Genomic DNA, 22509 nt, shown 5'->3' with positions numbered 1-22509 from the left:
GGAAAGGCAAGCCACTGGCAAAAGCCATCTGTGGGCCTTGCATCTTTCCAGACCCACTGCGGGCTTTGAAACATACTCTGGGCCATTTAAGAAGCATCATCATCATCACCTTTTTTTGTGGGGTATGCTATACTCTGTAAAGATCTAGCCTATTGAGTATTTTATTTCATGCTCTCATTAACGCTGAAAGGCTCAAAGAATTTCCCACCTTGTGCCAGGCTCAAAGCCACCTAGCAGGTGAGGGACTGGGCCTTCCGACCACCATACACCCCTCCTCTGCACAGGCTGCTTTACTCACATGAGCTCGCCTCATGCCTTCTGATTCGGCAGAGTTCTTCACAGCTTTGGCGATGCAGATGGGAGTGTAAGGCATACAGCATCGATGATCCTACGGGCAAAAGGAGTAGTATGGGAAATCGAGTCTGGCTCCACACACCCAAGACCAAGGCAATCACCTCTTCACCTGGCAACATCACACTTAAGACAAATCATCTGAAGAGCTCCCTCTCAGGACCCCCCTAGTTGTGCCTTTTGGTTGATGACTCTGAGCATGACGAAAGGGGCTTGGGCTCTTCCAAAAAGATAAAGTACATCAAACAAGGTATTTCTCTTCTATCCTCCATATCCTCAGCTCTTTGACACTGCTGGCCACCAGCCATCAGAAGATACTGCTTTTCAAGCCTCCATGGTCATGGTCAGAGTTCACTAACGATCAAAGCTTGACCAAAATAACCCCTTTCTTGCCGCACAAAGGAGGCTTTTTCCCATAGTCTGGGGACACACATGACTGATGAGGGAAGGGCTCCCACTCCCACTCCTTCCTCCATCTTGCTCAGGAATCACACATCACGTACTCTTCATGGTCTGATCATAAAGGGCTAGGGAAGACCCTTCCCGATTTAAGAACAAGTTAGAACCCCGCCCTGAGTTACAGGAGGGGGATTCAGGACGACCTTGCACTTGCACAGAGCTTGTTGAAAGGTGTTCATTCTCTCCACTCTCCTATTCCCTCGCTCTCACGTGCATATCCCTCACGAAACTGAGAAGGCAGGCATGATCCCCTAACTCAGGTCAAGGAAGCAAATCTCTGAGTAACTGAGGGTCACGCAGCAGGAGCGTGGTAGGGCCAGTGGGCCAGGCCTAGGCTCTTCCCAGGATGGAGAAGAGAGGATACCCCTGGGCTTGGGTACCCCCTTGGCAGCCAGAGACCCAGGCAGGACAGTCGAAAAGGCTACATCCAGGGTGGCTTGGATTCCAGTCCTGCCCTGAGCCCTAGTTAAAATGAGGAGACAGGTGTCCAGAGCTTGGCACCACCCAGCAGGGGCTCAGGAAAGGGCAAGGCTATCACTGTCATTTGACCCCCAACAAGTCCCCAACTTCCCAAGCCCCTCGGGGCCTCCAGTCTCCTCAGCTGTAAAATGTGGTGGGGAGGGGGCACGCGAAGCGTTTCCCAGACTTCAGGCACTCTCCTACCACCTACGCAGCTCGTACCCTGGCTGCCTATCCTCTCGATCCCTGTTCACTTAATACTTTTCTTTAGACCATCTTTAGATCAACTTAGTCTGTTAAACCCTATCTCAAGAAATAATTTTATAACCTTACGGTCTCAAATGCTAGAAATGTGTTTTCTAGTATAGACTAAATTGCTTTTAAAACAGTTAACATTTAAATAAACATAAGTTTGAATGTCTACCACCTAAAATCATCTCTCATGCCACACTCTAGAAAACACAGAGGACTCCATGAGTTCTAAGGGCCCTCAGTCTCTGAATATGGCTCCAGCCCAAAGGGCTCTTCCAGGGAGGGGGCATCTCTGATCTGACAGCTAGTCCCAGAGATCTTCCAGCACAGCGTCTGTTTCAAAGACAAAGCTGCAAGATGCTGGAACTGGGAAGAGGCTGGCAGTTGGAACGTGACAGGCTTTGAACGCGCATGGCCCTTAGCAGGGCTACGAACCTTGGGGATGGCCTCGCTCACGGCATAGCTGGCTTTGTCGCTGACCCACACCTTCTCCCTTGGAGAGAGATTGGTACAAAGAGCCTTGAGCTCGCTCAGGATGGATTTGTAGGGAAGCACCTGGATTCTGTATTCTGCGTCCAGGCCCAAGTCAAAGAGCAGGTGCTCCTTCACACTGGGGGCATCTATGCGGTCACCATCAATGAAGAGCCTGCAGAGGGGCGAGAGGTAAGACGACAGAGAAAGGAGGGCATGTGAGCGAGAGCTGGGGGAACACGGACCCACAGATACACTCCATCTTCTAGCAATCAAAACCAAGCAGCTTCTCCTTCCTCCCCATGCCTCTCCCAAATCCTGCTCTCCAAGTTGTGTCCCTACCCCTGTATATGTTATCACCGTCCACCTCATTCCCCCAGCCAGGACCTGGGCACTGTCCCTGATGTCCTTCCTTCCCTCCACTAAGATCACTGGACCTACAGTCTAAACCCCCATCAAATCTGTCCAGCTTTGCCTCCAACCCTCCCCAGTCACCAGCCAGGCTCAGGCTGCACGGACTCCCCACCGGATTAGTGCCACAGCCTCCTAGCTGGTCTCCCTGCACCCAGTCCTGCCCCCAACCAGCCCATTTGCACAGCCACAGTATTCTTTATGACTTGCCAACCTGATCCTGTGGTTCCTTGTGAAAAATCCATTCAAACGCTCCCCCGTGTCCTCAGAATAAAGGTCTGAGCTCCTGGACTTGGCTCACAGGTCTTCCGTTACATGGCCCCTGCTCACCCTCCGGCCTCACACTCCACGTTCCAACCGCACTGAACCACTCCAGGTCCTCTGCAGGCACTGTGCTCTCTCCTGCCCAGAGCCACCACCAATGCTATTCCCTCTGTTCAGATCACCATTCCTTTTGCTCCCCATTCACCTAGCCAACTCTCACGTGCCCTTGATCTCTGCTTCAATATTACTTGTCAGTCTCTTCTGACCGCCCCCCCAGGGTAGGCTAGGCCCCTCCGATAATACCCGAACCCACCCCACTGTCAAGTCAGTGCCCACTTACATGCCTGAATCCCCTGAAGAGACACTCATCTCCCCAACTCTATCCCAGGACCCTGCCTGCCTCATTCGTCCTGGCACGCAACAGAGACCCTAGCAACTTCATAAACTTTATCAGAATAAAGAGAGCCATCCAAATCAAAGAGCAACCACAGGAAGGCCACAGCAATTCTTTAACAGATAGACAATTCGACAAAGCACAACTGAGGGGGTTTTCCTGTGTCATTTCTGACCTTCGAAATGCCTGGGTTTATTTGAATTGTGGACCCAGGATTGTATAATGGAGCCCATATATCCCTTTGCAATGGCTGCTATAAAACAAAATCAAATGTGTGGCCTGACCAAGACCTTGCAGCAGAAATTTTGTGAACTAACCTCATTCCGGTTTTGTTCTGATGTCCCTGCCTACTTATTTTTTTAATCTCCTAGTACTAGAGATACTTCCATAGATTTCAAGTCATTTGGGAATTAAGAGAGAGGCAAGATGTAAAAAATACCTAGTGTTTAGGAAGACCAGAGGGAAAGGAAGAGAGAGGCAGGAAAGGGGAAATTCGCAGAAGAAAAGCAGCACATCAGCAGGACCTCAGACAGTGATGGGGTTGACCAGCAAGGAAGGGGAGACAGGGCATCTGAGGAGCTTCGAGGAAGGAAGGACTTTCCGATGTGGGGCAAACACTCACATGATCGTCTCCAATCCTATGACTGCATAGGAGAAAAACACCGGATTGTGCTCCACATCTGACCCTCGGAGATTGAACAGCCCTTTAAAAAAAAAAAAAAAAAAAGAAAAAGAAAAAAAAAAAAAGACCCTGTCACCTGCCTGACTTGAGATTTTAACAGGTAGATTAGAGGGGGAGGGAAGCACTTTGGCATCTGTGGAAGGCTTCCCTGGAAGGATTTGGTGGCATCTCTCACAAAAGCAGGAAACCTGACTTCCTGGTTCCACCTCTGAGCTGCAGTTGCTCATGTCCACCAAATGATGGCACCAGAACTGTTTCTCAAGCTGCCGCATCACTGTCCCGGGAACAAAGTGGAAGTTAGTCAAAAACTTGAGAATTACCCTCCAAACAAAGAGTTGAAACGGTCCGCCCGGTGGTGACCTGCCAGGCCTGGCCTTGCCGCAGGGAAAACCTCTGGCACTCCCAAGTGAAGGGAAAAGAGCCAAGCGCTCTCTCCCTTCTGAAGCAAACGACTAGGGTAGAAAAACTGAGACCCACCCACGATGAGGGAACCCAAATAAGGCCCTCTGGCTAAGAGTCAAGGAGCCCCATGGAGGCGGAGCTTCCAACACAGGAACAAAAGCAGTGAGTCAGCAGGGCTTAGGCCCATGAATGAAACTCAAATCCAAGCCCACCCAAGGGCAGGCTGTGGTACCCAACCAGGGTGGAGGACCCGCCTACAGCCAGTGTCAAGAGGGGTTGGGGGAGGTCATTGTATGTTTAAGAAATTACGGGGGCCAGCAGAAAGCACAGCCTGATGCTTGCTCTCCTGAAGAACACAGTATAACAAAAAAGACCCTGGTGAGAAAAGTACTGGCTCTATTTTAGAATAATGGCTTCTCGCAGTAAAGCAATGCAACTTCTTTCACCTATCAGACTAGCACTTTTTAAAAACGACAGTACCTGGGACTGGCGAGGGTGAGCAGGACAGGCACATTCACACCCACCATAAACATTTCTGGCAGGTAAATGGCAAGATGGGTCCAAAGCACTACCACGCACACACCCTCTAACCCGTAATACCACCCCTAAAAGCCAGCCACAAATAGAAGAAAATCATCGGAAACCAAGACACAGATTCTGATGCACTAAGATTTTGATGGTAGCATCATAATAAAATCATGGGAAAATCAGAAATAACTCAAAGGTCATCCTTAGGGTAACGGTTAAATAAATTATGGTATAACCAGATGATAGGATATTTATATTAACTTAAATCATGATTATACATGCCTAGAGTATACTGATACACTGGAAAACTCAAGCTATAAAATTTATATATGCACAGAATATTAACAGTGACTATCTCTGGGCAACAAAGTATTAGGTGATTTTTTTTTCTTCTTTTTACTTCCTCTACATTTTCCAGGTTTTCCACAACAGGAATGTGTTTTCTTAAAATCAAAGGGAGAAATTAACTTTATATATGCTATTTTCTCTAATGTCAAGGTTGTTAATTAATTAAGAATATCGATCACTGATACATGACATACCTGTCAGGCATCAGTAATATCTGACAAAGTTTTGGGGCTGGGGATTGGAAAGATAGGACACTGTGTAGTAGGGTCTCTTTCTCTAGTGAGAAAATAAAAAGATAAGGTAGTTAACAGTTAACCCTGGGTCAAATCCAATCAGAAAACAGAAGACAGGGGGACAGGAAGGTTCAACCAGATTCCTTCAGGTTCTGGAGGATGACAAGGTACTAAACAATTACATAAGGGTTACATAAAGATTCACAAACTGCTACTGTATCAAAAAGGTTGGTGAAGAATTTTTAGTTCCCGAGTTTTCTGAGGTAGAAGTATTTCTAGAACACTCTCACTGTGAAGAACTTAGGGAACTAGAGGAAAAGCGTAGAGAAAAAAATAATCTTCTATGATGCCACTTCTACAAACAGAGACACACATGAATGTCGATAGACTCAAAATGTTAGGAAGAAATGTCCTTCCTCAGTGGTGTCACAGTCCTGAAGAGACTGGCCAGGGGTGGACATCACCACTGATTTAACATCAGCCCCTAGCTGTAATACTACTTTGGGAAAAGCCACATTCCTCTCCGCATTCTCTATAATTCTTTCTCCGTCCTATTTGGTGTATCATATACCCATTTGGTGACACAGTCTTTTGTTTATTCCCTGGCCACTCAGAAAGCTGATTGGCCTGAACACACAGATTCCCAGAGAACCCAGGGAGAGACGGGGTAACATGCCCAAACACTAAAGCCAGAGCTCTTACATGCAATCTCATCCAGGGCAGTGACCACAAACCACACGACGTTCCTCTCAGCCATTTTCAACCGAAGGTCTGCAACCTTGTCCTTCCAGGAGATGCCTGCAAGAAACAAATGTGCTTGCAACTCTCGCTCCGGGGACCCTCGGGAGCCAAGGAGAAGAACCCATCTCGAACACCGCTAACCAGCACCACATCCTAGAGAGAGCATATCACTTGAGCAAACAAGTCCTAGCCTGTTGACTTTCCAGAGCCCTGACTGCCTCACCCACAAAATTAATGCATCTGTTCATCGAACAAGTGTGTACGAAGTATCTAGACTTCCTAGGCATAGATATCTGCCAGGCGCTGTGCCTGGTCACTGTAGTTCCAGCTCTGAGCGATGCCCTGCCCCTGACCTCATGGGGCTTACAATCTCTCTAGAATCTTCTAGATTGTAAGACAGACAATTAATCCAGCAATAGCTATACTTCTGTGTAAAGACTGACACAGTTGCAGAAGCACAGGGGGCTATGAGAACATACTGCCTGGCAGAGAAAACTCAGCCAGTCTTAGAGGCCAGGGGGATACCACCCACCACTTCACGTTCTTGGAGCCCAGAGACTCGCGTCTTGGTGCCAAGACCTAGGAACTCCCTGCCATCTGACTCACTGTGACTAATGCTCCCAAATCACACTTGCCCTGTCACAGCCAGGGTCTCCCTGTGGCTCTCCAGATGAAACTGTGGCCCTAGAGAAGCTCACCCCATCACCACCATGACCACCACCGCCACCCGCCATGAAACAGCACTTATTTACAACTCAGGTTACAACCCCCTGGGAACAGGGTAACCATCTGCCATATTCACCCAGCACCTGGCACAGTGTCCCGCACGTAGTAGGCACTCATGTTTGCTGAACAAATGTCTTACCCACCAACATCTGCTCTCCCCTCTCCTACCAGTAATAGGTCCAAGCCTCTGATTCAGTTAAAAAAAATTCAAAACACTCTCACGGAAAATGTTTAGCTGACCCTGGGCCACTCACTGGACCTATCCCCCTCAGTCTGTGCTACCCTCTGGTTAGGGCGTCACAGGGAAAGCAAGCTGAGGGCTGCCCCCACAACCAACACCGCTTTGAAGATCAGCTCGGGAATGCTGTTTAAAACTTGGCAAGAGTCTGGGCTGCAATGCTTTCTTCCCAGGACCCCTCTGGGCAATCTGCCTGCATTCCAGACATCCCCCATCCACCTCTCCTCTTCTGTTTCTACAGCACGGCTCCCTCCCCTGCAGCCCCACATCCCTGGCCTCTCTCTGCATCCCTCGCTGTTCCATAAATCCACACTTTCAGCTCCCACGAACGGTTCACAGCGCTCGCTCTTCACCAACCACTATCACACAGGCCAAAGAAACCCACCCACGCCCAAAGCCTCTAAGGCAGAAGGTACTAGATGCAGGGTTGGGGGGGGGTGCCTAGGAAGGTAAATCTACCAATGTGGGCAGAAGGAAAGGAAATGGAACCTAGAAACCCGCGCCCCACCCCCGCCCCGGCCATTTCCAGTATCAGACATGTTAGAGAGGCAGTGTGGTAAAAAAGCCATCTTAGCAGCCGCCAAAGGTCTGCCCAGAAGAGCGTGGCAAGAATAAATTATGTAAAATAAGTGGCAAGTAGGTAGCCACTGTGGAAACAAATAAAGCTCCTGCTTTCATCAAATGCCGCACTGGTGCCAGGGTGGGGCCAAATCCTGCCATCAGCTCAAGTTCAACTCTGATGCAGAGGACTGGGATGGGGAGAGCAGTGACAGGTGGAGGGGATGGTGGCCGGGGGCCCCCGATGGGTGCAGCAGGGTTCTGACCTGTGTAGTCCAGACCCAGTGTGAGGAGGGGCTTGCATGGGCGCTCAGGGCGGTCTGTCCAGATTTTGTCCACGAGGTTCTCCTTGACAGGAATGAGGTGGTGGCCTGCACTTCTCAGCACCTTGGCCATCTTCTTCCAGTAATCTGGGGAGAAATACACGTGGCCCAGCCATGCATGAACCAAATGCCATTTCAGCTGAGGCAGGCAGCAGTGCCTTCTGAAAGGCGATCCTCCCGTGGCCCGGTGCCGGGTTTGCAGGGTGAGGAACTATAAAAAGGTTATCTTCACCACCCATAGCCTTCCCCTGCCTCTCTGCCAGAACTCTTTTCTTCACCTTGACCTTTATCATGACATCAAGTCATGCTGAGCCCCCAAATGATCCAAGTCCCACAAGCAAACAAAGAGTATGGAGAACCATCTAGAAGGCACTTCCTCACCCACGCTGGAAGGACTCCAGCTCACTCACCTGTAGGAATGATCAATGGGTCCACACCAACCCTGGATCCTTCAGGAAGTACACTCACCAGCCAGTCTTCCTGAGTTGGTGTGTCCTTCAGACCTACAGAGGAAAGCACATAGAAGAAACTATTCCCAATGGACCCAAGCTCATAGTTCTACCCAGAAGGATGCAATCCACCAACATGATAACAGGGTCCTTATGAAGCACCTTCTGTAAGGTGGGTTGGCAGCACTTGAAAAATGTGAACTTTCCTTAATCCTGGAAGGATGCAAGGAGGGTAAGATGGTATATTCAAAAGCATACGATGGGGCACCTGGGTGGCACAGCTGGTTAAGCATCCAACTCTTGGTTTTGGCTCAGGCCACGATCTCAGGTTTGTGGGATCAAGCCCCAAGTCGGGCTGTGTTCAGCATGGAGTCTGCTTGAGATTCTCTCTCCCTCTCCCCCTGCCCCTCCCACTCATGCTCTCCCCCATCTCTCTTTCTAAAATAAATAAATAAATCTTAAAAAAAAAAAAGCATAGGGATAAGAAGACCAAAAAAAAAAAAAGAAAGAAAGAAAGAAAAGGCAAGATTTTCATTCGACTCCTGGTAAAAATGGCATCCTGAGAATCACAGCAACAATGGTACATGTGTCATTACAAAGAACATTCCCCCAGCCTTTGGTCACTTTACCACTACTGGGCACTTGATGAGCACCTGGGTGGCGACTGGTGAAGGCTGGGAGCTGGGGACCTCGCTTACACCCCACACCAGGTAAGGAAAACACAGGCCACGGTGCTCTTCCCTCGCTGGAAGGCAGGGTGGGTGGCAGACAGGAGGCGCCCACTCCTGAACCAGGCCTGACTGGACAGCTGAACACAAGTCTCAGAAGCAAAGAAATCTCTCGAAAGATTACAAGAGGGCTGCACAGGTCCCGTCACCATCATCTCTACGATGGCTCCCTGCCTTCCCAATTCCCAAGAGCAAACAGCCCTTCCCGTTTCCAAGAGACTAGTCCTAGAACCGCAAATAAGCTTCAACAGAGGAACTGAAATTATTTTTGATATTCCAGTTTTTCTTTAATCTAAGCCAATACCTTCTACGTTTGGATGTATGCTTCTTAACTGATCAGATTTTTACTAAAAGTTATCATTTTGGTGAAACAGATCTATATTTAGAGTGAAAGTTCATATGTTCTAAAACAGTACTTATCTTTACTGTTTTCCCTACTGCCTGCTGATAACCACATAACCACAGAGGGGAAGCTCAAAGGTTTATAAAGAAATGAGCTCATGAATCTCAATTCCAAAAAACTGCCTAAAAACTGGCACTGACTTGTTATTTTGCTATTTGATTCTTTGCTATTTTCTTCCAAACCGCTAAAAAGCCACTTACTAACGAAGTTTCTTTTAATGCCCCTAGTATGACTTTTATAGGATGAAGTCATGCTATTTCCTAGCAGACAGATATCTGGCAAAATCCCAGGGATGAATCACTCCCCAACCAAACCCCCCAGAATTTCCCTACACAGGAGAGATGCCTGAGGAAAGGGGGCGTTAGGGAAGACACAGCGAAGTAGAGAGGGACTTGGAAGGAAGGAGGACTCGTCCCCCGGGGCCGCCACATAAGGAACAGGCAGACAGAATTCGCTTCTCTGACACTCTGACCCCCAAAGTGCTGACAGCTGGAGATGTGGGCCCCAAAGAGAGATACCCACACCCCAGGGGTACACTGAATGATCCACTGGGGTGCAAACAGAAAGTATTAAGATGTCTTTTTGTATTTTTTCTAAAAAATAAAGAAATTAAGCTTTGCTCACATTTGAAATGCAGATGGACACCAGTACATGTGTATAAACCTATAAATAAGTATACATCTATGTTGAGGGTGCGTGCACGCACCATTAACAGAGGCATACAATCAAAAAGTTTAAAGTCTGCCAGCCTGTCCATTTATAACAAATGTCTTCCTCTGTGTGTGTGTCTGCATGTATATGTGAGAGAAAGAGGGCTTTCTTATGCCATGAACTGGATCGTGTCCTGCCAAAATTCGTATGTTACAGTCGTAAGGGTGGCATTCTCATCTGACAGAACTGGTGGCCCTTTAAGTAGAAGAAGAGAGAGCTCTCTCTCTGCCAGGTGAGGTGGCGGCCATCTGTCCATCAGGAGCTGGGCTGTCCCCAGAACCTGACCGGGCTAGCACCCTGATCTCCGACTTCCAGCCTTCAGAACTGAGAAAACAAATTTCTGTCGTTTAGGTCCCCTAGTCTATGGTATTTTGTTATGGCAGCCCAAGCAGACTAACCCACCCTGAATTCTCAAAAGGGTCCTCGACCTCATCAAAAGGTTAAGATCCAGAAACCCTGAGGCCTCGAGGGTCCCTTCCCAAAGCTGGCCAACTCAGGTTGGGCTGGCCATGCCTCTACACACCCATCTTCATGAGCGTCCAGTTGCTGTCCATCTGCTTGGCTGCCTGGAGAAAGTAGCGTCCATCAGTCCACATGGCCGCATGCTCTTCTGTGATGATGGCCGTGCCTGGAGCAGGGGAGCCAAAGAAAGCGAAAGGTTTCTGATGACCACATGGAAGCTGCACACAGCGGCAACAGGCTGGCAAGCACAGTGAGAAGCACCGGCTCCTGTGTGGCCCAGCCTCCCACCAGCACTCACTCTAGCGGGACAGATGGGCCTTCGACTCCAGGAAACACTCTAGGCCAGAGAAGACGATGCCACTGAGAACCAGCTGTGGGTCAAGCTCTGAAGGACTCAGTCTGCAGGCAGCCCTGGCTGCCCGGTCCCGGCCCAGAACCCCATTTGCACAGCACAAGTCAAGGCCAGCAGAACCGGGGACTATGCACCTATGGTCAAAACAGCCTCATATTCAACAAGATGGAGGTGAAAATGATTCCTGCACAGTGATCACAGCCTTCTGTTCCACCAAATACCCCAAGGGAACTGCTTCACCTTTCTGAGAGAAACCAAGTGTACTCTTAAGTACTCACAGGACTCACTGGTCACCAGCAGGGAGCTGACACCTCCCACCCCTACCTGCCCAGTTCCTACAGGCCTGGCAGAACCCCAGGCTTTCAGCAGAGGTGCCAGCCAAAAGCAATCCTGAGGTGCCAACCAACACAAGCACGTATAGGAAAGGAAGCAGTTCTTGCCGAGTCTAGCTAGCTCAACAGATGGGAGTCTGAGGGGCGGGGGAAATTACCCTAAACCTCAAGAGCACAACAGTTTTGGACAAGTTTGGGCAGGGCATCAGTGTAGCTCGAAGTTAACCTTTGTTATTTAAACTGAAAGTGAAATTACTGAGCCCCAAAGCCAAGCACTTAAGAGAATTACACAGGACCAGCAAGCTAAGGCAGGGGATCTGGGGTGCCCTTAGGGTCCCATTTCTTGGTATTTTCAGTTTGATACAACTTACTGTATGTATGCTATAGTCAGTAAAAGGTTCAAAATATTTTTAAATAAAAATGTTTTAAAACGTTACTAGCAAAAAAAAAATAACGGTAAGAAAAATAAATAAAACTTTAATAGCAAAAGCACTGAGAAAAGGGCCACTAAAAGGTGAACTTTGAGAGCTGGGGGATGCTGGGAGTTCACACCTTTCTGCAGAGGCTCAAGGGGGGAGTGTCTGGTTTACATTTTCTTTCTGGTTCTGTCACAGGCTGAAACTTGGCCCAGTTATTTTTGGGAAGCGAACAAAAGTACAGAAAGAACAGAAGAGAAAATTTAGCAACTCACCCGCAGAGCCATCAAATCCAGAGACGAAGGCCCGCCGGCAGTCACACGGAGCAATGTACTCGCTCTGGAAAACACAAAGGATGATGAAGTGGACCTGGACCCATCATGTACCAACCGCTCTCCACGTGCCCAGTTGTGTGCAAGGCCCAGCAGGGACACAGAGGCTGGCGAAGCCTTGGCACCTTCAAGGAACAGTCTAGCTTAAAAGTCAAGCTGAACAGTCTAGCTTAAAAGTCAAGCTGAACATGAAAAAAAAAAAAATTAGCACACACTGCAGAAGACCCTAATTAAGTAAGGGCTAAAAGAGCTATTCCCGCTAGCCTCTATTTCTTCTTCTGGAAAACAAAGCAAATCAAGACAAAACATAATAAACTGCTCTTTCCTCACCGAGATCTTACTCAAAAAACACCCCAACAGCCTCCCCCCCCTTCCTTTGCCACTGACATTTAGGCATCTGTTATTTTTCTGAAAGGAAAGGCTGAATTTCTGTTTTAGGTGCCAATAATTCTCTGAGATCTCTTTAGGCATGAGCCTGTTTCCGAACTTCCTGTGTGTGTTCCCCTCCAAGGTAGCATCACCAAACGCTCCCATGCAGACCCTGTCCCTTCCTATTACGGAATAAATGGAAACACTTCCTCCGATCCAGGAGGCTTCAGCAAAAGAAAACGTCATGTCCCAAACCAGGTCTTTGCCATCCCCTTGCCTCTAAATGGAAGGGGCTGGGAAACTGAAGAACACAGGCAGTTCTCATTCCCGTGCAGAGGGTACATGGCCATGGGGTACTTCTGCCAACAGCCTTGAAGCACAGAGAGTGAAGTAACTTCCCCAAAGTCACACAGTGGACGGGGCGGGCTTTGAACTTGGGCTCTGAAGCACTCTGCCATGCTGCTCCCATAGGACACATTATCTCTCATCCTCGTAACGACTCTCCAGGGTAAGACACCTGGCAGATGAGAACACTGAGGGGTGAGGCCAGAATCTTTAAGCAACGTGCCCACTCCCAGGTCAGGAGCAGGGCCCGGATGTGGTGTGCTGGAAACCAAAGCTGCCGCCCCTTCTAGTGCTGGCAGCTTTCTCCTGAGCTAAAGCGCCTCGCAGGGTTAGGAGCGCTGAGGATGGAGAATGGCGCTGCCGGACCAAGGCACTTTTAGGTCACCACGAAGGAGGGGTGAGAAGGCACCCACGTCTCACTCCTGCCCCTTTCACTGAGGCAGCTGCAGCCAAAGGACCGCTACCCACAGAGATGCTGGAAGAGCTCTCGGGGAACCCTGCCCAGGCCCAGCAGGCCCCGCTAGGTGGTCTGCAGCAAGTCTCACTGCACCTCTCAGCTGGGTTCCTCATCTAAAACAGCTCTCCTCAGACTGCTGCAAGCAAGAGCAGGTACATGTTTTACCCCAGAACACAGAGGAACACTTGATCTTAGCAGTAAGAACAAGAAGAAATGGCCGCCAGCAGCACTGATGAGCTGCAGATTTCTCATTTGATTATAACCCAGTAATCCCTGGGTGCAAGACTAAAGAAAAATGGAGGGCATAGGAGAGTTCCCACCCTTCTCCCAGGATTGTTGTGAGGAAGACTAAGTTAATGTTTAAAACAACTCACCAGAAAGCTGAGAATGCTGCATATACGCAATGGAGCAGACAGTATTAGTTTCTTCCTGAATCGTGTGTGAAAAAGCCACCAAGAGGCTGCGCAAATGAGGTCAACAAAAATAACTCTCGTGCTGTAACTCAGGGTACACAACGGGGAAGACACAGGGGACACTCCTGATGGGCGAGGAGGTCCCCCTGCTTGGGGCTCACCCACCTACGACATACAGTGAGGATGCCAGCGCAGGGCTGGCAGAGAAGGTCCTGCTCGTGTCGGCCCAGCGAGACTCTTCCACGCAGGGACGCAGCTCTCCTGCCTCTTCCAGGGACAGGGCCTCTCGAAGGAGCTGCCTATCAGCAAAGGCAGGGGGCAGGTTTCTCCAAAGGGAGGTGGAATTAACAGCAGGTGAACATGTTTGGTTTGGGATCAAGACAAGGTCTGGGCAAGAACGTCTAGACATGACCTAAGTAGTCAAAACGCCAGGAAGCCGTCACTGACCGAAGCTGTCACCTCCACACCAACGGGCTAGGCAGAGTCCAGACAAGCACTGGGCCTGGGCCTCCCACTCTTCCCCCAGTTGTGAAGCTGGCAAAACCCAAGAACATTCTCCCCAGAGAACAGAAAAAGGTCTAAAATAAGCCAAAGCCTTAGCATGCCGGGAAAAAGAAACAAGGAAGCAGAGCTATTGGCTTTTTCTCCAAAACCACCATTTCTCTCCATCTCTAAGACCAGCACTCAGTCCAGGCCTCCATCATCTCCCCCTGGACCAGGGACCCAACAATCCATTCTTCACACACACTCAGAGTGAGCTTTCCCAAATGTCTATATAGGCCATGTTAGCATCCTGCTCAAAACCCGCCAATAGCTCCCCATCATACTTAGGGTAAAATCCAAACCCCAGCCCAGTTCCCAAGGTACTGCCTGACCAGGCCCTGCTGTCCTCTCAGAGCTCTCCTCCACTCTCCCAGCCACTCAAGACATTCAAGCCACACCGCCTGCTTTCTGCTCTTTGTACTTCCCAAGCTCGTTCCTGCCTCAGGGCCTTTGCACATGCTGTTTCTTGTGCCAATCAGAGGCTCTCTCTGATCATGGCATGGTTAGCTCCTCCTCATCACAGCATGTGGTCCTCAACTGATATCTGCCGAATAAACGAACAAGCAAAAGGAAAGATGAACCTGGTGCACATAGGTGGCTCAGTCGTTGAGCGTCTGCCTTCGGTTCAGGTCATGATCCCAGGGTCCTGGGATCGAGCCCCGCATTGGGCTCCCTGCTCTGCGGGAAGCCTGCTTCTCCCTCTCCCACTCCCCCTGCTTGTGTTCCCTCTCTCGCTGTGTCTCTGTCAAATAAATAAATAAAATCTTTATTAAAAAAAAGGAAAGATGAACCTTTTTCCCTCTATCTAGTTAAAACCTTAGCCATCTCTTTGAAGACGGAGAAAGGGCTACAACCCCAGGAATGCAGGTGGCCTCTAGAAACTGGAAAAGGCAAGGAAATAGATTGACCCTGGAGCCTCGAGAAAAAAAACATAGCCCTACTGACCCACTGTAGGCTCCAGAGCTCCAGAACTGTAAGTTAATAGATTTGTGTTATTGTAAGCCACTAAGTTTGTGGTACTTTGTTACAGCAGCAGTAGGAAATAATATATTATTCAGACCAGAAGGTATTATAACTGTGGTTTCAAACTCAAATGTCTTGGGGTACATGCAAGCAAACTAAACCAGTAAAGCAGGATAAGGAAGTGACTTTTCCAGAGAGCAGCTCTTCTCAGCTCTGATTCCTGTCATGCTGGAATGCAGGCCACATGTTGCCACCCCTTAGTATTTCAGAAGCTAAATATATGTGTGTTCATGAGAGATCACCTAACTTTTAAGTGGTGACATCAAATACAAACAATGTAAATAATACACAGCCAAATAAAGCACATCTATAAATAAGGAAGAAAAAAAAAGCTTCGGCCACCTCTCAAAATCCAGCTCAAACATGCCCTCTTCCACAAAGCTTTCCCACTCCACTCCGAGAACTCCCACGTGTCAGAATTTTTCAGGACCATCCAGACGGGCATTTATCCATGCCCTACCTTAGGTGATGAAAACAAAACTCCTACTATTGCCAACAACTATATTCCCATCTGGGACTTCATTTCCCAGGTCCCCATGCAGCTAGGTAGGGTCACATGACTAGTTCCCGCCAATGGAACGTGGGGCCGAAGTGATGTCCCGGTCAGGACAGTTAAAAAGCAGTGTGGCCTCTCCAAGCTCCTCCTCCGGCCAGCAGCTGGAATAGTGGCATCAGAGAATGGAAAGAGCCTGGATCTCTGCATCACTCTCCTCCTAGGAGAAGACAGACACCCACCAACCAAGAACACCCACGCCAGACCACTGCGTAAACAAGAGACAGGTACCAGGCCACTGCAGCTGTGAGATGTGTTATCGCAGTAGCAATGCTCTAATTAATACAGTGGGTAAAATCACTGTGATAAAAATCACTACTCCACCCTAGGAGAGAGCCTGTTTAAGAAATACCAAACAGGAAGCCAACTCCAGAAGGAATGGGCGTAGGACAGAGGTTAGGAGGATCTGACTCACGTCTTCCAGAAGGAGGAATCATAAAAACAGCCAAAAACTCAAGTTGGTGGAGTCACCTCTGACAGACACGACCCTCTGACTGCACTATGCGCAAGAGCAGAATATGAAGCCTTAAAGGTGCGGAGGATAAAGAACTGAGATTTCTAAAAGGCGCTGCCGGTACGGCTCTGGCCCCGACCAATGATTCTCCTGGTTTGGAGCCAGGGGTACCAACGAATCTCAATGTTTGACTCAGATGGTACCTGAAAGCATCCAGATTACCAGAAAGAATGGACAAATTCCTCACTGTGAAAGTGCCCCTGGGCCCAAACTCATGGTTACCACAACCCTTGTTCTGGGTTTACAAAGAACGAACCCTTAGAGTTGCAGAGGACAGCAACTGGAGTGCCCGGGCCTTGCGTATTATGCATTCGGGGTGCGTTCTCTCGCTAGCACGGAACAGTGTGTGGGTGTGTGTATTTGTGTTTTGGAAAGTACACAAAGGACAGAATTCAAGATTCCCCTTCATTCTCCAACACCCTCCCTTCCCCACCCTTAGGAGAAATTCCATCAACCCTGAATCTAGCCTGAAATGAAACAATTAGGAACAAGAGCCACAGAGAACAGTAGCCTCTCTATTACTGAGAAGGCTGCTATGGCAGGTCACACACAAAGCCAACCCTTGCTCCTTGTCCTCACAGCCCTGGCAAGGCCCCAGAGTCCCAATTAGCAGTCACCCCAACTACGCCCCACCTCGCCAAAGGAACTGAAACAAGGAACTGAGGACTTCTCATTTGTTTCTCTGGATGGCACCACAAACCCTCCCAGGTTCCAACCTTCCCAAGCCTCTCTGCCAACTGCCTGTAAGGTCCACACTCAATCTATGTTCTTCTGCTTCTCCTCCAAACCCTTCCCTTCTTCTCTGCTCCTAAGGCCAGCACCAAGTCCAAGCCCTCCGTACCCTGACTCCAGGATCCTGCAATGGTCTCCCAATGGCTTCTCAGTTCCCAGGATGTCCCTTCTCCATTCCACGCTAAACACTACTCCTTTGATTAATCATGTCACTCTCTTGTTCAAAAGCCCTCAATGGGTCCCTACTATCTGATAAAAACCTAAATTCCTGAGTCACAGTTTCCTCATCCAGGGAGAAGCCATCCAATTCTAAAATTCTGGGGTCATTAGCAGGGGGTGAAGAGCTGGGAAGAGCCTGGAATATCACCTGTGGTTTGGCCAGTCTCACTGCCATTCCCCAGTTTAACAAGGAACTGCTTTGGGCATATGAGGCCCAATCAGGGTTTCAGACTAGAAACAGCTTTATAACGACAGAAAAAAAAAAAAAAATGGCTCACCAACAGCACCCAGAACCAAGAATATCAAAATAAACCTGGCTTATCTTGGCTACAAGGACATCCCCTACTAGTAAACATATAGGTTGTATCCTAACTCCAGGCAGAAGAATACAAACTGAAATCCCAACCCACCCTTAACCAGAAACTTTCAACTTTTAATTCAAATAACATTCACGGTCCAGCCTTTCCTACACCGAGGCCTCCCCTGGAGGGGAAGCTCACAAATGAAGCAGTACTGTAAGGAGTCTTTGGCTGGCACTCTACAACAGACTGTACGACCCTCTCGGAGGAGAGACCCGATTTCACACAACACAGTGCTAGGGGACTGTGATGGTGAATTTTCCGCATCACCTTGGGGGTTAAGGCACCCCCAGAGAGCTAGCTGGTAAAACATTATTTCTGGCTATGTCTGTGAGGTGGTTTCTGGAAGAGACCACATCTGAATCAGCAGACTGAAGATTGCCCTACCGATGTGTTCAGCATCCAATCCACTGAAGGTCTGAAGAGAACAAAAGTATGGTGGAAAGTCGAATTGGCTCTCTCGTTTCAGCTGAGGCATCTGTCTTCCATCCTCAGAGATCACCGTTCCTGGTTCTCGGGCCTTTAACTCAGACAGGGACACACGCCATCCGTGCTGTCTGCAAGCTGGAGAGCCAGGAATGCTGGTGTTCAAACGGCATTTGTTCTAGTTCAAACTCAAATGCCTGAGAACCAGGGGAGCTAATGTGGGAGCCCATCCCCTCAGGATAAGTCTCTCTCTACGTAGATATCTCTATATATCCTATTGGTTCTGTCTCTCTGGAGAACCCAGACTGAGGGACTTACAGAAGACCCCATACACCAATTGCCATGTAAGGTGCTCCCACCACAGGAACCACCATCCTGCTCAATACTGAGATAAAATAGCTACGATCAAATCAGTCCAGGGCAACTGCCTGATGCTTGAAAGGCAGAAAATGAAAAACGCCACTGGTACATCAGCACAGAATCCACATGACATGAAGCCCAAGTCCAGAGGCTAAAGCCTGGCCCTGACAGGAGGGCGGTGGGGGGCAAGGAAAGGGGGATTTCCTCAGGGACAAGACTAGGGTCTGCCCTTCTTAAATGCTGGGGCGCCTGTTACCTAGACCTCATGACTCAGGCCCAGGCTGTGCTGGCCAACCGACTTATCCATCTAGTCCTCAGCCAAGATGAAACTTTCATTCCTATGAAGGTGGTGAATCTTGTTCATCTATCCTAGAGAACAGAGGTGAATGGAAGAATTGTTATCGACCCCCACCCTAAACCGCACCCACCTCCCCCCACCTCCCCCTGCTTATTCAGTCTAACAGTAATGTACCCCACTACCATAGCTTCCTCACATGCCACCAACCCCTACTCCAGCCGGATCCACTACTTCTCCAATACTCACGTCTCGTACTCTCTCGCCTCCCCTTCACCCACTTTTACATGCAGAACCCTAGTCTTCGGTGGCTTCTCCTCTCCACACAAGGATCTCCCTTTCCTCTCCCCTCTTCGAGGATCAAGTTCTGACCCATCATAGCATGAAAAGTACCGTTGTAGATGAACGGACCAAGGAATTCCATGGAACACTGAGTACCTGAGCCTACCCCTGAGAGGACTGTGGGAATTCCACGGACATTTAAGTCCAGAAAATGCTGAATACTTCATCCTCTCCTTGGAGCTGCACAGTGCACATCTGCATATTAAAGGCCCTGAGAAGTCCTGCAGTTAAGAAACTTGTTCAAAAGGGCAAAGAACTTGAATAGACATTTCTCCAAAAGAGACAGATGGCCAACAAGCATATGAAAAGATGTTCAAAATCACTAATCATCATGAAAATGGAAATCAAAATCACAATGAAATATTACCTCATATCTGTTAGGATTCCACTACTGAAGAAAAAAAAAAAGTATTGGCAAGTATGTGGAGAAATTGGAACCCCTGTGTACTGCTGTGAGAATGTAAAATGGTACAGCTACCATAGAAACCAGTATGGAGGTTCCTCAAAAAATTAAAAATAGAATTACTGGAGTGCCTGGCTGGTTCAGTCCATAGAGCATGAGACTCTTGATCTTGGGGTCCTGAGTTTGAGCCCCACAGTGGGGGCAGAGCTTACTTAAAAAAAAATAGAATTACTACATGATTCAGCAATTCCACTTGTGGTATATATCCAAAATAATTGAAAACAGGATCTCGAAGAGACAATTGTACACCCATGTTCACTGCAACATTATTCACAAGAGCCAAGAGCTAAAAGCCACCTAAATGTTCATAAAAAGATTTTTTAAAATGTGGTTTGGAAAAAAAATGGGGTATATACATACAATGGATTATCAGCCTTTAAAAAGGAAATCCTGTCATAAACTACACCATGGACGAACTTTAAAGACATTATGCTAAGTGAAATAAGCCAGTCACAAAAAGACAATTGTATGATTCCACTTCTATGAGGTATATAAAGCAGTCAAACTCTTCGAAAGAGAAAGTAGAGTGGTGATTGGTGGGAGGCAAGGGTAGGGGGTGTTCAGTGGGTATAGAGTTTCAGTTCTACAAACGAAAAAGTTTTAGAGATCTATTACACAACAGTGTGCACACAGTTAACACTATTATACTGTACACTTAGAAATAGTTGAGATGGGGGCGCCTGGGTGGCTCAGTCGGTTAAGCGTCTGCCTTCAGCTCAGGTCATGATCCCAGGTCCTGGGATTGAGCCCCGGGCTGGGCTCCCCGGGGCTCCCTGCTCAGTGGGAAGTCTGCTTCTCCCTCTCCTTCTGCCCCTCCTCACAACCCCCACCCCACTCGTGTTTGCTTTTTCTCTCTCACTCGCTCTCTCAAATAAATAAAATCTTAAAAAAAAAAATAGTTGAGATGATAAATTGAATGTTAAACTTGTTATTCATTTCAGCCCTTCATTTGCTCCTGAGGCCAGGAAATCTTGTTTCCAGGCAGGGGTCCAATCTTCCTGCTATCCCAGGTTAATGCTACTGTCACAACCATGGGGTCTGACACCTTTGGGGAGGGGCAGAAAAGAGGCCAGTTAAAGTGGACATCTTTTGGCAACTGCTCAACTTACAGTAATCTCTTACATGCCGCCCCTCCATCATGGTAGACCCTCATCAGTCATGTCTGCACCACGTGCCATCCCACATATGCACACACAGACAGACAAACACACGCATACACACCAGGACCAAGGGTAAACACCAAGCTACTGTGCTAATCAAGTTCTCACCCAGGACTCTGGATTTGGGATTAAGGTTCTAGCTCAATCTGGTATCTTGAAAGTAAAAGATCAAGAGATATAAATGTGAGAACTGTTGGGTGGCCCCCTATTTACCATCTACCTTGTTGCCTTTAAAAAAGGGAGAAACAGATCTATGGCGAGAGCTGAAACCCTTCCCATCCCAGTAGTTCTGGGCCAGCTGCATACCTGCCCTCAGTTTCCATGAGACACCCAATCTGAGGTCCTGACATTCCACAAGTCCAGAGACCACCATTCACAAGCTGGAGTTCTGCCTAAGCAGTGGCCCTGCCCCTAAACCCTTATAAAGCCTTTTTATTGTTTAAAGGATCTCAAGGCGGTTTCTATTACCTGCAGCTAAAGGATCCTACAGCACCAGCTGTAGCTGTATTTCCCCCTATTGCTTATGCCCCCCTTGGGCTTCTGCCAGGGGAATCTGCCATGCTGTTTCTGAAAAGCACTCCAACCTTCCCTGCTTCTCCACCTTTGCCCCTACTAACCTTCCCACCTAGAATCCTTTCCACTTCCTCTATTTTTCCAACTCTACCCATTCTTTGACATCCAGTTCAAATGTCTCTCCTGCTCATGAAACCTTCCATCATCTTCCCTCCCACCCTCAAACTCCCATAGTGCTTTGTCCGTATTTTCTTGATGGCACTTCCACATTCCACCTTGTAATACAGACATGTCTTTACTCCATCACTCAACTGTCTGCTTCTTGAGAACAGGACCACTCTCATCTTCCTGTCCTGCACCACACCTAGCGCAGTGCCTTGCACATAAGCAAAGGATATAAAATATTTATGTACAGACGACTCTATGGAAGAATAGTACTTTTTATGTTGTCTCATCCCTCCATCAAACCATAAGCATAGTGAGGGCAGGAATTCAATCCTAAATTCATCTTTGGAACCCTGCAGTCCCACGGCCATGGTATAGGCATTCAAACACTTGCTGACTCAATGACCTAAAAGAGAAGATACTAGAATCCCTTCACCCTTCTGCCCTTCGGCCCCATCACATGCAGTCTCCACCTCTCCAAACCCGACTCCTCCATATTTAGGTCACTAGTGTTTTCTCAGTGATTTAAGCAACACTTACTGAGCTGCTTCCATCAAAGGTAACGGTTGTGGGTGGCAGGAGAGGAGAGGATGGTATTCAGAATTATCCCTAAAATCTGCTGGGGTAGAGATCCATGACAACCTCCTGGCTGTTTCTCCGGCCATGTGAGAGGGATGGGACAGTCTGAATGGGGAGAAGGGAGGCCGGACAGACAATTCTTGTTAAGGACAGGGTGTGGCAGGGGCGCCTGGGTGGCTCAGTCGGTTGAGCGACTGCCTTCGGCTCAGGTCATGATCCTGGAGTCCCGGGATCGAGTCCCGCATCGGGCTCCCTGCTCGGCAGGGAGTCTGCTTCTCCCTCTGACCCTCCCCCTTCTCGTGCTCTCTATCTCTCATTCTCTCTCTCTCTTAAAATCTTAAAAAAAAAAAAAAAGGACAGGGTGTGGCAGAAGAGATGGAGTAAAGTGTGTCAGCAACACAAAGGCCCACACCTCTGCTCCTTCATTTGTCCATTAATGCTTCCACAAGTTATTGAAAGCTGGCTATATGCACCAGAAATAAGGAAGCCAGGGACAAATCAACACACGTTTGGTGAGACCCTATTAGACACAGGTCCCTGTGCCAAGCCCTGGAGGACATGCTTAGTTGTGGACTGACAACTAGAATCCTACAAACACAATGGAGATGGGGGAAAAGAATGAAAACAGACGAGAGGCTGATGAGGTCCATCACC

At 48.4% G+C, this 22509-nt stretch overlaps 1 protein-coding gene across 2 annotated transcripts in view; it reads right to left on the bottom strand.

Moving 5' to 3' along the window:
* XPNPEP1 (X-prolyl aminopeptidase 1) overlaps window positions 1-22509 on the bottom strand; it is a 50850-nt gene that overhangs the window by 14336 nt on the left and 14005 nt on the right. For both annotated transcript variants that reach the window (XM_088019780.1, XM_088019781.1), the window contains 8 exons: window positions 11969-12032; window positions 10655-10759; window positions 8251-8343; window positions 7784-7927; window positions 5957-6052; window positions 3684-3765; window positions 1957-2167; window positions 299-388 (listed from right to left, as the gene is read on the bottom strand). In XM_088019780.1, the coding sequence (XP_087875906.1) occupies window positions 299-388; window positions 1957-2167; window positions 3684-3765; window positions 5957-6052; window positions 7784-7927; window positions 8251-8343; window positions 10655-10759; window positions 11969-12032 (885 nt within the window). The remainder of the gene's footprint in view (window positions 1-298; window positions 389-1956; window positions 2168-3683; window positions 3766-5956; window positions 6053-7783; window positions 7928-8250; window positions 8344-10654; window positions 10760-11968; window positions 12033-22509) is intronic.

This window comes from Eumetopias jubatus, unplaced genomic scaffold (genome assembly GCF_037043125.1).
Source record: "Eumetopias jubatus isolate StellerSeaLion01/CBP00866 unplaced genomic scaffold, mEumJub1_p1.0 scaffold_17, whole genome shotgun sequence".
Classification (NCBI taxonomy): domain Eukaryota; kingdom Metazoa; phylum Chordata; class Mammalia; order Carnivora; family Otariidae; genus Eumetopias; species Eumetopias jubatus.
The sequence above is the reverse complement of the archived record's forward strand: the minus strand, read 5'-3'. Positions and strand labels throughout refer to the sequence as shown.